At 36.6% G+C, this 16,786-nt stretch overlaps 1 protein-coding gene across 1 annotated transcript in view; it reads right to left on the minus strand.

Annotated features, from left to right (window-relative positions):
- The window catches only part of BABAM2 (BRISC and BRCA1 A complex member 2), a 397,283-nt gene that overhangs the window by 305,343 nt on the left and 75,154 nt on the right, over positions 1-16,786 (minus strand). Inside the window, exon 4 of the mRNA XM_077774132.1 lies at positions 6,844-6,938. Within this exon, the coding sequence (XP_077630258.1) occupies positions 6,844-6,938 (95 nt within the window). The remainder of the gene's footprint in view (positions 1-6,843; positions 6,939-16,786) is intronic.

The following is a 16,786-nucleotide window of genomic DNA, read 5'->3' on the forward strand; positions in this document are numbered from 1 at the left end:
AAGCTCACAAATGTGCAGTGATGGCTGCCCGGGTGGTTCAGTCGGTTAAGTGCCTGACTCCTGATTTCAGCTCAGGTCATGATCTCATAGTTCGTGAGTTCGAGCCCCACGTCGAACTGCTATTCCTGATCTAAGTGTTGGTTACATGACATGTTTACTTTTTGGAAATTCTCCACGTAACACACTTGTGATTTGTACACTCTTCTGTAGATTATGTCATTCTTCTACAAATTACATATGAATGCAGATCTTTTATAACTGATCACAGAAGCTGTTCCTAAATGTCGGACACTCCCTATGCATGGAGCTGGTAAAGCGCTCCTCCCGCTACCCCCACAGCACCATGCGGACACACCTCCATCCCTGCACATATCACCTCAGGCTAATGCCCCATTCACTTCTCTCTCTGGAGCATTATGTTCAGCTTTAGGGCTAAAGAGGAATCTCTTAAGGGTCTCAAATGAGGCAGTATATAAATATTTGAAAAATGATAGAGATTGCTGTTTTAAAATGTGCCGTAGGCCATGGCACAGGGAAGTGTCTCGGAATAGGAATACCACACACCTGGACGGCATTTTGCAGCCATGGGCCCTGTGGTCCATCTGAGCAAAGTGTATTCTTCTTCACATACATTTCGTCTACACAGAGGATGAGCACTGTTTTGCAAGGACACATTCAAAAGATGTCCTTCTGGAGGTAGCACAGTGAAGAAAGAGCAAGGGAGAAGTGACAAGGTGTGAGCACAAGCCTTCTTTCTACACTTACATTCCATAAGAGCAGAACAGTCAGCGAAGGAACAAGTTAACATTAAGATTCCCTGCTGTGAAGATGCTTGTCCCAAACCCAAGACCACTCTCACCTTCTTTAAACTAGGAAGTCAGATATCAGTGGCTTCCACTTTTGCTATAATTGCAACATGTCCTTCTCATTTAAACTTCTGAACCACCCTTCCTCCTTGGTGCAATTTTATTTTAAATTAAAGGGAATTATCATTATTACTTTTGGGGAAAGAATTTCACAATGCCCTTTGGGTAGCCAAACCTACCACAGGGCATTGCAAAACCGAGGCTGAAAATCACTGCCTCGGAGAGTCTGTTAACTGATTTTTATCTCCCAGTTTCTCTAAAACTGAATCTCTTCTATTTTGAAATTTTCATCTAAAACATATTTTCTAGTCTTGGAAACCAACAAGTCCTTCAAGAAATACACACCCTTAAAGGTGACCTGTTCATCTAACAAACATGTATTGTGCACTTTATACACCAGACACTTTCTAGATACTAGGACACGGCAGTGAAGAAAATGAATTCATTCTCTCATGAGGCTTCCATTCCAATGAAGAAACAAGAGGAACCCTCTATCCCAATTTGCCTGGGACAACCCAGTTTTGGCACTGAAGGTACTACATCCCAGAAAACCCATCAGCCTCAGGCACACCAGGGCCATTGGTCACCCTGGGACGGAGATACCAAATAAATAAGCAACCCAAAATTTGTCAAATAGTAATAAGTGCAAAGAAGACAATAATAAAGCATGATTTAAAAATGAGAAAGTAAGAGGGAGGGTGTTACTACTGCTTTATATCAGGACACCAGGAAAGGCCTCTCTGATATAATGACATTTGAAAATAGGAGGGAAGCAAGCTGTTCAGATAAATGGGGGAAGGGAGTTCTGAATGAAAATGGTGAACAGCAATTCTCTAGCTGGATTTAGATTAAACGCAATTCCTATCAAAATCGCAGCTAGATTCTTAGAAGAAACTGACAAGCTGATCCTAGGAAATTCAAGGGACCCACAATAGTCAAAGCAATTTTGGAAAAGAAGAACAAAGTTGGAAAACTCGTACTTCACAATTTCAAAACTTATTACAAAGTCACAGCCGTCAAGACAGTGTGGTACTGTATAAGGTTAAAATACAGATCAGAACAATAGAAATGAAAGTTCAGAAATAACACCCTCACATTTATAGTCAACTGAGTTTCAACAAGAATGCCAAGAGAACTCAATAGGAAAAAATAGTTTTTCAAATAAAGCATATTTAGACATCTGGATCTCCACTTATAAAACAATGAAGTAGGGGCCCCATCTCACACAACATACAAAAATTAACCCCAAATGGATCAAATGTCTAAGTGTCAGAGCAAAAATTACAGACACTTTTAAGAAAAAGATAATAGTAAGATTTCATAACCTTGGACTAGGCAATGGTTTCTTATTTTTTAATGTCTTTATTTTATTTTGAGAGACAGAGAGTGAGTGGGGGGAGGGGGGCAGAGAGAGAAGAAGACACAGAATCTGAAGCAGGTTCCAGGCTCTGATCTGTCAGCACAGAGCCCGACACGGGGCTTGAACTCACAGATAGTGAGATCATGACCTGAGCGAAGTCGGATGCTTAATGGCAATGGTTTCTTTAGATATGAAATCAGAAGCACACGCAACAAAACAAAACGTAAACCTTTTTTGCCCTTCACACAATATTACCTAGAAAGTTAAAAGACAATCCACAGAATGGAAGAAAATTCTGACAAGTCATATATCTTCTATTCAAAATATACAAAGAACTCTTATATCTCAACAACAGAAGGCAAATAACTCAATTTAAAAAATGGGCAAAGGATTTGAACAGACACTTCTCCAAAGAAGTTATAAAAATGGCCAATAAGTACATGAAAAGAAGCTAAACATCATTAGCCATCAGCGAAACACAAACCAAAACCACAATGAGGTATCACTTCATAGGCTATAATCAAAAACGCAGATAATAACAAATGTTGGTTACTTGGGTGTAGAGAACATGGAACACTTATATACTGCTGGTGGGCAAGTAAAATGGTATACGCTTTTGAACTGGGAGTTCCTCAAAAAGCTAAACATGGGTACCATTAGACACAGCAATTCCTAGGGATATATCCAAGAAAAATTATGACAGTATTTATAATAGCCAAAACATAAAAACAACCCAAATGTCTATCAACTGATGATGGATAAATAAAATGTGGTCTATGCATACAATATAATATTATTTAGCAATAAATAACTAAAAACTATGTGCTGATGAAACTGGTCAGTCACAAAGGATCACATATTGTATAATTCCATTTATATGAAATGTCCAGAACAGGCAAATCCACAGAGACAGAATGTAGAATAGTTCCTGCTTAGAGTGGATTCAGGTGGGAGTCGGGAGGATACGGAAGTGACTGTTAATGTCTAAATTTGACTTTGATGATAGCAGATGTTAACTAGACACTGTGATGATCATTTCATAATATATACAAATATCAAATCATCATGCCGTACACCTGAAAGTAATACAATGTTAAAATGTCAATTATACTTCAATTTTTAAAAACTTAAATTCAACTGTGGCAATGGTTGCACAACTCTGTGAATATACTAAAAACTTCTGAATTATACACTTTAAATGGGTGGATTACATGGCACATAAACTACGTCTCAATAAAGCTGTTAATTAAAGAAAAAGAAATGGAGCTGTCCCCAAAATGGAAAATGATACCTCACTGGAAACAATGTCCACAAACACAAATGGCCTTCTGTTGGAGACGTTACTATAAAAGATGGCTTCAATTAGTGATTCCCAATAGCAGTTCACAAACTAATACACAGAAATGGCCCAGAGAATTTAATGACTCTTTGGCTCCCTAACAGTATTATTTGCTATTCCTGTATTTTTAACAGGCTTCCGAAATTATTCTGATGGATAGCCAGAAGTGGGAACCACTGGACAATTACAATTATAACTCCATGATTTTATGATTCTCTGGTGTCTCTATCTCTGTCTAGTATTCTGCCTTCGTCTGAGGATCTCGAAGTCCTTAATGAAACTCATCTCTGTGAACGAAGAGCTTGAGTTTGGAAAGAGGTGACTTTATCTGATGGATTAAAGCACCTCACATTTTTTTATTGACTTTATGTGCATTCTTTATTTAAGTTACTTCAAATCCTTTCATGGAAAGAAGCCAGTTTAAATAAACTGAAGAAATAAAAGATCACATATATTCTCAAAAACTGTATTTCTCAAACTTGGACACATTTGTTTCTCAAATATTTGCAACTTAATATACTTTTTATTAAAGAGCACAAGCATATTATGGAATCAAATGCAAAATAATTTTTATTAATTTTGAAGATAAAACCCAGAAACTTCGAGGAAATTCCATTATTTGCCACGGCAACTACTTTGGACTACACCCCCAGAATCTAAGGGCGCCTATTCATTCCCTCCTGCAATTAGTACTTCAGGCAGAAAATCCAAAAATTCTAGACATTCTGTTCTCCACTCCACGGGTGATGTAATATGTAATCCCTCCTTCATTCAGAACCATATATAATCAGTTATATTAGTGACTAATCAGATTATTAGTGACTGTGCTCTGCACACTGTAGGAAGGAAGGAAAAAAGGCTGAACTGAATCGAAGAACTAAACCACTGCCTATTAACAGTTGAGGGAAAAGTCCTTTGAAGGCACAGTATCCTCAAGGAGACATGTGCTGACATTTATCCTGTCCTAGTGTTTTAGACAGATGACAATGAACATCCAGGGCACCTCTAGGGCTGGGTGGACCTCACCACCTGGTAGATGCTGTCCCCTGGTTGCTTTTCTAGACTTGCCTAAACCACTGGTCCTGGAAGAAGCACTGGGTAGCCTGCCTCAGTCCTCAGACTGACTATAGCTGAAGAAAGCATTCCCCTAGATTTGTAATCTTTCTCTTAAAAACACCATGCTTTGATTTATTTGGCTGTTCCTCGTCAGCTAATTTCTCAAAAACATCTGCAAAAACTTCACTCAGGGACTAAATAAGAAGAGTGGAGTTATAATATCAGCTCTAACACAATTATATAATTCTGGGTCAATTTTCTCAACGTTAGAATAGAAAAGTAGTGGGGCGCCTGGGTGGCTCAGTTAAGCATCCAACCCTGGATTCTGGCTCAGGACATGATCTCAGGGTGGTGAGATCGAACCCCATGTCCTACTATGCACTGGGTGTGCAGTCTGCTTGAGATTCTCCCTTCCTCCCTCTCTGCCCCTCTCTGGCTTGCACGCTCACTCTTGCACAGGTGCTCTCTCTCTCAAAATATAAAAAAATAAAAAATTTCAAAACCCATAAAAAAATAAAATAAAATAGAAAAGTGGAATAAGCTGAAACTCGAAGTCCTTTCTGGCTTTTAAATTCTACACTCTCACAATACTTTTCAATACTGAAGACGTACCTTGCAAATTTTAAAGGCAATTCCCAAACAAATAGTTGTAAGCGTTTCTTATCCTTTCCTTCATAGCATTCCCTCTTTCCTAGCTCAAAGTCCCTTTCTTCCCCCTCCTTTTGCAAAAGTCCTCAGTTCTGCTCCTCAACCTTCCCTTGATCCATTATACTAACCACATTGCTATTAAATGATCCTGTAATTATCATTTCCTTCAGCAGCTCTTAACTTAGCATTCAATGTTCTCCACAATCTTGTCCCAACTTCCCTCTCTATCCTTTTCAAACCCTTCCTTATATTAACTTACACTTCAGCAAATCTGTCAGTACCTTCTTCTACAATATATTATACATTTCATTTGTTTATGTCATCCCCCCTGTTTGAAATTCTCTCTGCCATACTCCCTACTTAGGCTCCATTCTTTGAGAATGTGTCCAAGTCTCATCTCTACTACAAAGCCTTTTCTGACACCTTCTTTAAATTCCTGGAGCACTTAGCCAGTAATACATCTTTGGCATTTAGCATATGTTACCCTCCACCCAGCCGATTTAACACAGAAGAGGTCTGTAGAGACACTTCTGCCTCTTTTACTCCAGATAAGCCTCTACGCTTCAACATGGGTCAATGTATAACAAGTAGCATCTAACCATGCTTATACTACACATTTTTAAAACTCAACTAACAGTTTGAGTGTAATTATTAGAAATTTTACAACAAATCCAGCCTACTCCTGCCAATTGCAATTTTACAACTGTGTTCTAAAGTCTTTAGGTTTGGGTTAAAACTTCCTGTTTAATACTTCCCTTTTTAAAAAGGGGGGGGGGACAAGATTTCAAAGTCATCAAAAATTTTAATTACAAAACTCTGAAACAAGAAAGACCAAACAAAGAAAATAGTTTTGAACAACAAAACCCTCTTATAAGATAGGCATCATAGCAAAATTGGACTTGCAAAGGGAAAGAGACACTTTGTCTGGTCAGTCCTTTTAAACAAAATGGCACATGTTTTTCTCCACGAGCAATGTGAAACACACAATTTTTTTATGTAAACCACATGTGCTCTGACAAGTACCACCGCTCCTTTCCCTGCTTAACCCCAGAAATATTTTACTTTCACTACAGAGTTTTTGGTCTTGCTTAATAAAGAACACTTAATCTGGTCTTTACCCTTCTGATAATAATACTGAGATAATATGGATGCAAGTCCAAATTTGCCACTTTCCCTTCTATACAAAAAAGGCCTCTCAAAGAGCCAAGAAACACTCCCCTAACAAGCTCTGTGATGAAGTGTTAGTAAACTTTAGAAAATTGATTGCAGGCATGAAATATTAAGTTAAAATAAAGAAATCTCTTCAACATGTCTCTTTAAGCTGAAGTAAAAATATTTTAACCAATATGCTACAGATTTTAATTCAAAATAGTCTGAAAGTAAAACTGCAATGAAAAACAATCTTTAAACTATTTTGGCACACTAAGAGTTGTACTTATTTCAGAGGACAGAGGAAAAAAGGGTGGAAAAAACCCCACATGTTTGGCAAATTTATCTGTCAAGCAATTGTCAAAAGCTAATTTTATTTTCCTTCAACAAATAAAGATCATCCAAAATGAGCCCGCAGTACTCACGTGCAGAGCCGAGGGATCTGGAAGAAATTCAGCATCTTCTCCAAAGATAAAATCAGGGGGCAGCTCTGGGTATTGGGCATTGAAAATTATATCCCCTGAAAGAAAAGAAAACATCAGGCCTTTTGTATTTCCTTGCTAATTCATGAATGCTCTGAGAAATGCAGCAAAAACATTTCTGGAAAAAAAAAAGTTTACATTTAGTTTAACATAAAGAAACAAATTTGAGGGTTGCCTGGGTGACTCTGTCGGTTCAGCGTCCTTCTCTTGATTTCAGTTCAGGTCATAATCTCACACTTCAGAAGTTGAACTTGCGTGTTGGGCTCTGCGCCATCAGATTCTCTCTGCTTGGGATTCTCTCTCACCTCTCTCTCTCAGCCCCTTTCGGGTATTCTCTCTCTCTCTCTCTCTCTCTCCTCTCTCTCTCTCTACCCACCCCCCAAAAATAAATAAATAAATTTTTGAAAAGCAGTTTCTAAATGATTAATTCAAAATGGAAGAATTCAAATGGAAGAAATGATATCATCTTTTAAATTAATACCTACAACATGCAATCAAAAAAGTTTTGTCTCCTACCACACTACAAATAAAAATACCCAAGTAGAAAAGTGGAAGCATCCACATCCAAAGGACATGAAGATTTTTCTATAGGTAAATGTTACTGTCCAATCACTGCCTGTTAATTAATAAGCCTTTCCTGAGGACTGTTTCTCTAAAGATAAAGACCTTGCCTTGAAGAAATTAAATACAAACTTTTGGTATAATGGAAAGAATATTTGGCTTGAAATCAAAAAGGTCAGGTTTATATCCACAATGTATCCTAATTATTTATTAACTCAACTCATCTTGGGCAAATTTTAACTTCTTTAGACTTCAGTTTCTTCTTCAGAAAAAGGGGATCTAATAGTACTGATGTCACAGACTTGACATGAGGATAAAAAAGGCAGCAAGCCTGTTGCAGCATCTGGCACACAGTAAGCACTCCGTAAGGAAGATCGGAGTACAACTAGTTATTACTGATATCATCTTGAAACACAAGACAAATTACAAAGTCTCCTCAACAAATCTGTGTTAAGATCTTCCACTTCTGTTCCTTTCTTGTCTCCATCTTTAGCTTTTTTCCCCCTCTGATCACCCCAAGAGCGAGTACTCATCATTCTGCTAATACCAACCAGCAGATGAGTGTGTTGACAATTGAACACACATACTGGGCTCTAGCACATGTGCACATGCACACAACCTCTGCACCCAAGCACAGTTATATCAGTCCAATCATGTTTCCTGCTCAAACAAGGTCTTCACAGTAATTTCCAAATTGATAAACTCAGACTTCAGTTCTCACTGGAGCCTTTCTACCTCCACGTACTATGTGTTTCAATCTCAAACTCAGCAAGTCGAAAAACATGCTCACGACTGTCCCTTTTCTCACTCCCCACTTCCTCTAGCTGATTTTCCTATTTCCAGGGATTCCTTAATCCTCCATACTGTGACTTTAGTGTCCTCTTTGACCTTACACACACCCTTTATACTGTTAGAAAACAAGTCATCTCAATTCCCCATCCAAAATGTTTCTCATATGGGTATTTCCTGCTGCTAATAGCTCTATCCAGGCCCAGATGACCTAGTTCATGCATTCATGCATCCAACAAAAAATAAATAAAATTGAATTCTGCTCTAGCCACTATGCTAGCCACTAAAGATAAAAGAAAAAACTCTGCTCTTTAAGAATCGACAGACTAGAAGAATTCAATTATCATACCCTCTTAAGTGGTCTCCTGATACAAGTTTCTCTCCAGCCCATAATATATACTATCACCAAATAAACGTTCTTAAAGTACTGCTTTGCCCCAAAGCTTTCTAGCTCAAAAAACTTCAATGATTTGCTAATGTCAAATGGAGTAAGGGCAAACCTTTCAAACTAGCCTTAAAGGCCTCTGCAATATGATGTTCCTACTTATTGGTTCACCCTTCTATCTACAAGCCAATACCAACCTTCCATTCCAGTCAATATGATCTGCTTACTGACTTCCAAACTATGACACCTGCTTGAAATACTCTTTCCCCTTGCTCAGTTCTTATCCATCCTTTATAAGTCCACCTAATTACCTTGTCTTGCATGAAGACTTTCCTAATAAACCAAGTACACACCGATCATCATTACCTCACATTCAACAATACTGACTAGTTATGGCATTCACTTGAGTATTTAGTTGTAGTATTATATTGTTTTTTTCCTGTTCTACTAATTTCAAAAATTTATAACAAACACATAGTATATGTGAGCCACTGTGATACACACTCTGTCAATATAGAGATGGTTCTCCTCAAGGAGCTTACATTTAGTTAGGGAGACAGGACATACACACAGAGCCACAAATACAGAGCAGTACAAGGACAAACACTTGATTTTCCTGAATCTCTTACAAGCATTCGGAGAATAAACACACTTATACTTCTTTCATGTTTCTAATGGGGCAAAGTGTAAAGAATATAGTCAAGAATTGCTCAATATATTTAAAAAATTCTATTTTCTGAATTGGATAGCTAAGTACTGACGATCTACAATAAGGAATAAAGTACAGAAGAGGTACTTCTACCTCTTTCTGTAGAGAATAAATATGAGCAAGAAAATATACTCTTCATATTTACTCAGAGAGAAAACACTACTTCAGAAAGCTGTATGCACCCCTATGTTTAATGCAGCATTATTTACAAAGTGAAGATAAAGAAGTAACACAAGTGCCCATCAATAGATAAATGAATAAAGAAGATGTGGTATATATACATGATGAGTTATTACTCGGCCATAAAAAATAATGAGATTTGCAACAACATGGATAGGCCTAGAGGTTATAATGCTAAATGAAATACGTCAGAGAAAGACAAATTCCGTATGATTTCACTTATATGTGGAATTTAAGAAACAAAACAAAGACAAAAAAGAGACAAACCAAAAAAAAAATCCAGACTCTTAAATATAGAGAACAATCCAGAGAACAAACTGGTGGTTGCCAGAGGGGAGGTGGGTGGGGAGATGGGGGAAACAGATAAAGGAGATTAAGAGTACATTTATTTTTTAAGATTATTTATGTATTTTGAGAGAGACAGACAGAGAGACAGCACATGTATACACACGAGAAGGGAAGGTGCAGAAAGAGAGGGAGAGAGAAAGATTCCCAAGCAGGGATTCTCAAACTCACAAACTGTGAGATCATGACCTAAGCCACAATCAAGAGTCAAACGCTTAACCAACTGAGTCACCTAGGCGCCCCAAGAGTACACTTATTTCGGTTAGCACTGAGAAATGTATAGAATTGTTGAATTATATTGTACACCTAAAACTAATATAACGCTGTATGTTAATCATACTGGAATTTTTTTAAAAAAGGGGGAAAAAAAGGAAAATATACTTCTAAGAAGCTGGATGTTGAATTACATTATCAAAAGTAAGATAATCACTACCTCTTCTTCACCTTACCCACTATCATTACTCTGGTTTTCAACCATATCTATTACAAATTATAAACTTACTTCAAATGTGCTAACTATAAAGCATTAACCCGAACTAAGACTAAGAAGCACCACTAGAAACAATATGAACACCCTGATTGCTCATGCTTATACAACTATACTCAGTACACACAATTCCATATATGTCCATATACATTAGAGACATGTTTTTATAAGTCCCACAGTTGGCTTACTTCGGTGACATTTAGAAAACAAATTCATAAAGATAACATAGCAGAGGCATCAAAGTTTTGGAAATAGCCAGGCTAGAATCTACTGTGCATATTAACATTCAAAAAATAACAGCATGCTAAATTCCAATAGAAGTATTGGGGCTCCTGGGTGGCTCAGTTGGTTAAGTGTCCAACTTTGGCTCAGGACGTGATCTCACACTTTGTGGGTTCGAACTGCCAGCACAAAGCCTGCTTGGGATTCTGTGTCTCTCCCTCTCTCTGCCTCTTTCCCACTCTCTCTCAAAATAAACTTAAAATAAAAGGTTTTATTACTTTTGTTACTACAAGAGGACATAAAGATGGATTTTCAAGTTCCCAAAGAGTCCCTGTCAGTAACACATATTTCCAAACCACTAAACATTAAAATCTGATCCAAGGAAATCCACTCTTGCCAATGCTACTCAACACTGGGCAGGAGATTCTAGCCAGAGCAATCAGGCAAGAAAAAGAAATGAATGGCATCCAGATTGAAAGAAAAAGCAAAATTATCTCTGTACACAAATGACATGATTTTGCATACACAAAATCCTAAGGAGTACACACACACACATCAAAATAAACAAATTCACCAAGTTTGCAAGATACAAAACTAATATATAGAATAAATTACATTTTTAACACTAGCAATGAAAAATCCAGAAATGAATTTTTTTTACAAAATCCATTATAATAGCATCAAAAAGAATAAAATACTTAGGAATAAACTTAGCAAAGCAAGCAAAACTCGTACACTGAAAACTATAAAACAATGTTGAAAGATATGGGAGAAAGCTGACGTAAATGGAAAGACATCCCATGTTCATGGATCAGAAGCCTTAATATTGTTAAGATGACAATATTAACTAAGTTAATCCACAGATTTCATGCAATCCCTATCAAAGTCCCTACTGGCTCTTTTTTTGCAGAAATTGGCAAAACAATCCTAAATATCATACAGAAATGCAAGGCTTCCAACATGGCCCAGAAGCAATCTTAGAAAAAACCAAGCTGGAAGACATGCTTCCCAATTTCAAAACTTATTACAGAGACACACCAATCAAGACACTGTAGTATTGACAAAAGAAGACATACTGATCAATGGAATAAAATTCAGAGTCTGGAAATGCTTTCACATTTCTTGTCAACTAAATTTTTTTGTTTAATTCAAGTATTCTTAACATATAATATTAAATTAGTTTCAGGTGTACAACACAGGTGCTATGGAAAACAATATGGCAGTACCTCAAAAATTAAAAAATAGGATTACCATATGACTGAGCAATTCTACCCCTTTGGGTATATACTTATAAGAAGTGAAATCAATGTTTCAAACAGATACTTGTACACCTATGTTCACAGCAGCTTTATTCACAAAAGCAAAATGGAAACAACACAAGTGTTCATCAGCCTCTAAACAAAACATGGTATATACATACAATGGAATATTTTTCAGCCTTTAAAAAGAACATTCTGACACATGCTATAATATGGATGAAACTTGAGGATGCTATGGTAAGTGAAAGTAAGCCAATCACAAAAAGGCAAATACTCTAAGTCCACTTATATGAAGTACCAAGAGTAGACAAATTCATAGACACAGAAAGAATGGTGGTTAGCAAGAGATAGGGGAAAGGGGAGACTTTGGAGCAATTTAATTGGTACAGAATTTTGATTTTTTTAAAGATGAGAAAAGTTATGGAGATTAGTTGCACAATAACATGAATACTGTTAACACTACTGAAATGTACACAAAAAATATTAAGATGGTAAATTTTGTTATTTTTACCACAAATTAAAATTTTTTTAAATAAAAGAATATGCTATTGACTGGGTTATCCCCCTTAAAAGTCATATGTTGAAACCTAATCCCCAATGTGATGGTACTTGGAGGTGAGGCCTTTGATAGGTGATTAGGTCATAAGGTCATGAGCTCTCATGAACGAGATTAATCCCCTTATTAAAAAGACCCAAGAGAGCTCCTTGTCCCCTTCTGCTATGTGAGGTTACTGTGAAAAGACAGACTATGAACCAGGAAACAGGCCTTTCAGACACTGAATTTGACAGCACCTTGGTCTCAGACTTCCCAGCCTCTAGAACTGTGAGAAATATTGTTGTTTAAGTCATCCAATGTATGGTAATTTGTTATAGCAGCCTAAACAGACTCAGATAGTCTTTTTGAATAAATGGTGCTGTCCAATTGGATAGCCACATGTAAAAGAAGGAATGAGCCCCTAACTCACACCATATACAAAACTTAACTCAAAATGGATCAAAGACCAAAGTGTAAGGGCAAAAACTATAAAACTCTGACAAAAATGTAAGAAGAAATCTTCATAACATGCAAAGTTTCCTTAGATATGAAATCAAAAGCACAAACAACAAAAGAAAAACTATGTAAACTGAACCTCCGAAGAAAGGTTAAACTTTTATCCTTCAAAGTACATTATCTAGAAAGTGCAGACAATCTGCAGAGGGGAAATACATGATTTGGCAAATCATATATCTGATAAAGGACTTATATCAGAATATATAAAGAACTCATATACCTCAACAATAAAAAGGCAACCCAACTTAAAAATGGGTAAAAGACCAATTATTTACAATAGCCAGACTATGGAAGCAGCCCAAGTGTCCATAAAGAAGAGGTAGTGTATATATACAATGGGATACTATTCAGCCATAAAGCAGAAAGGATCTTGCCATTTACAACAACATAAATGGAGCTAAAGAGTATAATGCTAAATGAAATAAGTGAGAAAAGACTAACACGGTATGTTTTCACTCATATGTGGAATTTAAGAAATAAAACAAATGAACAAAGGAGGAAAAAAGGAAGACAAACAAAAAACAGACACTTAACTATAGAGAACAATCAGACAGAGAGAAGGTGGGTGGGGGGGTGGGTGAAATTGGTGATGGGTANACTTGTGGGGAAGAGCACTGGGTGTTATGTGGAAACTAATTTGACAATAAACTATTTGTAAAAAAAAATAAATAAATAAAATCTTGAATCACACCAGAAAAAAAAAAAAAAAAGAGTTTACTTCTCTTGATGAGCACTGAGTAACATATGGAAGTGCTGAATCACTATATTGTACACCTAAAACTAATATGCACTGTATGTTAACTATACTGGGATTAAAACTTTTTAAAAAGAAAGAAAATTAATAAATTAAGTAATTAAAAATTAAAATGGACAAAATATTTGAATAAACATTTCTCCAAAGAAGACATAGAAATGATTAATAAGCATATGATAACATGCTCAACACCATTAGTCATTAAGGAAATGAAAATCAAAACCACAATCTGATGCCACTTCATACCAACTATGATTGCTACAATCAAAAAGAAATAATAAGTGCTGGTGAGGACATGGAAAAATTGGAACCCTCATACTCTGCTGGTGGGAATATGAAACATTGCCATCACTTTGGAAAACAGGTTGGCAGTTCCTCGAAATATTAAATTTAGAGTTACCATAGGACCCACCAATTCCACTGCTAGGTACATACGTAAGAAAAATGAAAACGTATGTCCACACAAAAGCTTGCACGTGAATGTTTGCAGCAGCGGTGTTCGCAATAGCCAAAAGGTGGAAAAGTCCAAAGTCCATCAACTGATCAATGTAGAAATAAAATGTGGTATATACATACAATGGAGTACTATAAAAAAAGAAGTACTGATACACATTACAAAGATGAATGACCTTGAAAACTTTATGCTAAGTGAAAACAGACACAAAAGGCTACATACAGTGTATGATTACTGTATAATTCCATTTATATGCAACGTCCATAATATGTAAATCCACAGAGACGGAAAACAGATTAACAGTTACCAGAGGCCAGGATGAGAGGAGGAGGAAGAGAATACTAATGATACTGAGTACAAAGTTTCTTTTAGTGGGGAAGAAAATTAATGTTGGAATTAATACTGATGGCTGTACAGCCTTGTAAATATATTTAAAAACCACTGAATTGTATACTTCGAAGAGTGAACTGGATGGTACATGAATTATATCTCGATAATGCTGTTTTTTAATCTGACGTAAAAATTTGTTCCACTTCAACCTTCACTTAAACACAAATAAATTAGAAAGTGTTTACTCAATGGTTATGAGTAAATTTAATTTTTATAAATAAAATCATCTTGAAAATACAGTTGGGGAGTTTTCCATTTAAAGAAACTCTACAATGAACCCTTTTTAAAAGCAAAGAAAATTTTTATAAGGTAAGTACTAACAAAGATCTGTGTTTTTCAAGAAGTTCCCCAAATGTCTCCTTCTAAAGAAAAATACTGGGGAATGCTGATTTTTTTAAATTGTTGATTTTTTTTTAATGTTTTATTTTATTTCTAGGAGAGAGAGAGAGAGAGACAGCGTGAGCAGGGGAGGGTCAGAGAGAGAGGGAGTCACAGACTGAAACAGGCTCCAGGCTCTGAGCTGGCAGTCAGCACAGAGCCCGACGCGGGGGCTCGAACCCACAAACCGCGAGATCATGACCTAAGCAAAAGTCGGATGCTTAACCGACTAAGCCACCCAGGTGCCCCTTGGTGATTTTTTAAAAAACTGTTAAACACCCAAAAGTATTTGAATATACAATAATTTTTTTAAAAGAAACAATGTATACCAAATTAGCACACCCTCAACTAAAAAAGATCTTCTGAGAGAAAGAGAGATTACTAAATTGCATATAGTGAAAACATTATACAAGTATTTTTCAAAACACGGAAGTAATTTAAACACCTTTCAAAATCTCACACTCTTATATTTCAGAATTTCTCAAACACTTTACCTTCAACCTCAAATAACTCGTGAAACACTCTGTCTCAATACTCTATACCCTCTTTGGAATAAAATGCAGCATTGTTTTCTTGCTAGGGTGAATAGTCAGTAAATCAGTCAAGGACTTTTATTAAAAACCCACCATGCACAGATGCACATATTGGACACCTAGGGAGTTATACAGGAAGTAGAAAACACAGTACCTGACCTCAAGGCTGGGATGGTGGAGAAAAGACCAACACAAATCATATAGTAGAGCAATAACACTGTATTTCCTTTATTTCACCCTGGAGAAGATGATATGAACACAGAGTACAGATTACTTGACTACTGCTTACTTCAACTTTTCATAAAAGGGGAAGAGTAGGCAAGAGAAAAAAGAAATAAAAATAGGATCAGAGGTGATACAAGGTGAGGTTAAAAAAAGAAGGAATAAGTAAAGAAACAAAACACCTAGAGTAGCTAGAAGTGTTATGACCACCTAACAACAAAATGGTAGTTTCAAGTCTTTATCTTTATGACTCCCTAAAAATTGCCAGGCTACCATATTGGTCCCTAGTGGGACCAATGCGGCAGAAGTTCCTCCCTCTGAAAATACATATCTACCATGACTCATAATATTACATATACATGAAATCACATAAATTCCAGGTGCAAGATAGTTTTTATTCACATGCCTATACAGCTGACAATCTTTAGAAGGTATCACTACCATCTCCAGAAGGCCCAATTACTAGATCTGCAGGGTGGACCAGATGTCCTGCTTCCCAGTTACAGAAAGAACACAACTTGTCCACAGGCTCCTTTCCTTATTCGTAAACCAGTGAAACAGTTTCATGCTGGTTTGTCAAAGAAACAATTCAAATGGTAAATAAGTGAAGTTCTGCCAATGATCGAAGAATTATTGCTAACAGTTGCTGCATAAAATGCTAATTTACTGAAACTCCAAGTATAGGAAGTTAAGAGTCTGACACGAACCTTGTGGAAATGCCAGGGTGATAGAGACTTTCAGTGGAAAGGTAGGTTCAAGCAATAGTTTTACAAAAGACTTTGGAGAGGTGACTCATTTCCAAAGATTAGCTCCAACTCCTGATAATGTTTCCTTACACTTAAATTTAATTCTCTTTCTCTCCAAAAATTTATCCACTGGATCTTAAAAATTTATGGAACAATTCTAGTTTCACTTTAATATCATAGCCCTTCAATTATTTGCAGGCAGTTTTTATGACCTCTTTCAACCCCACCATGAGTCACCTCTTGACCAGGCTAAATACCCCAGCTGCTTTCACTACTTCTCATATAACTTGGCTTCAATTTCCTTTATCAACCTCTCCTTTCTCTTCTCTGCATGTGTACCAGTCTGTCTGTACTGGTACACTAGTACCAGTCCCTCTTAGAAAATAATAACTCAGAACTACACATAAGCTAACAAGCGCGT

Source organism: Crocuta crocuta, unplaced genomic scaffold (assembly GCF_008692635.1).
Source record: "Crocuta crocuta isolate KB4526 unplaced genomic scaffold, BGI_CrCroc_1.0 scaffold246, whole genome shotgun sequence".
Lineage (NCBI taxonomy): Eukaryota > Metazoa > Chordata > Mammalia > Carnivora > Hyaenidae > Crocuta > Crocuta crocuta.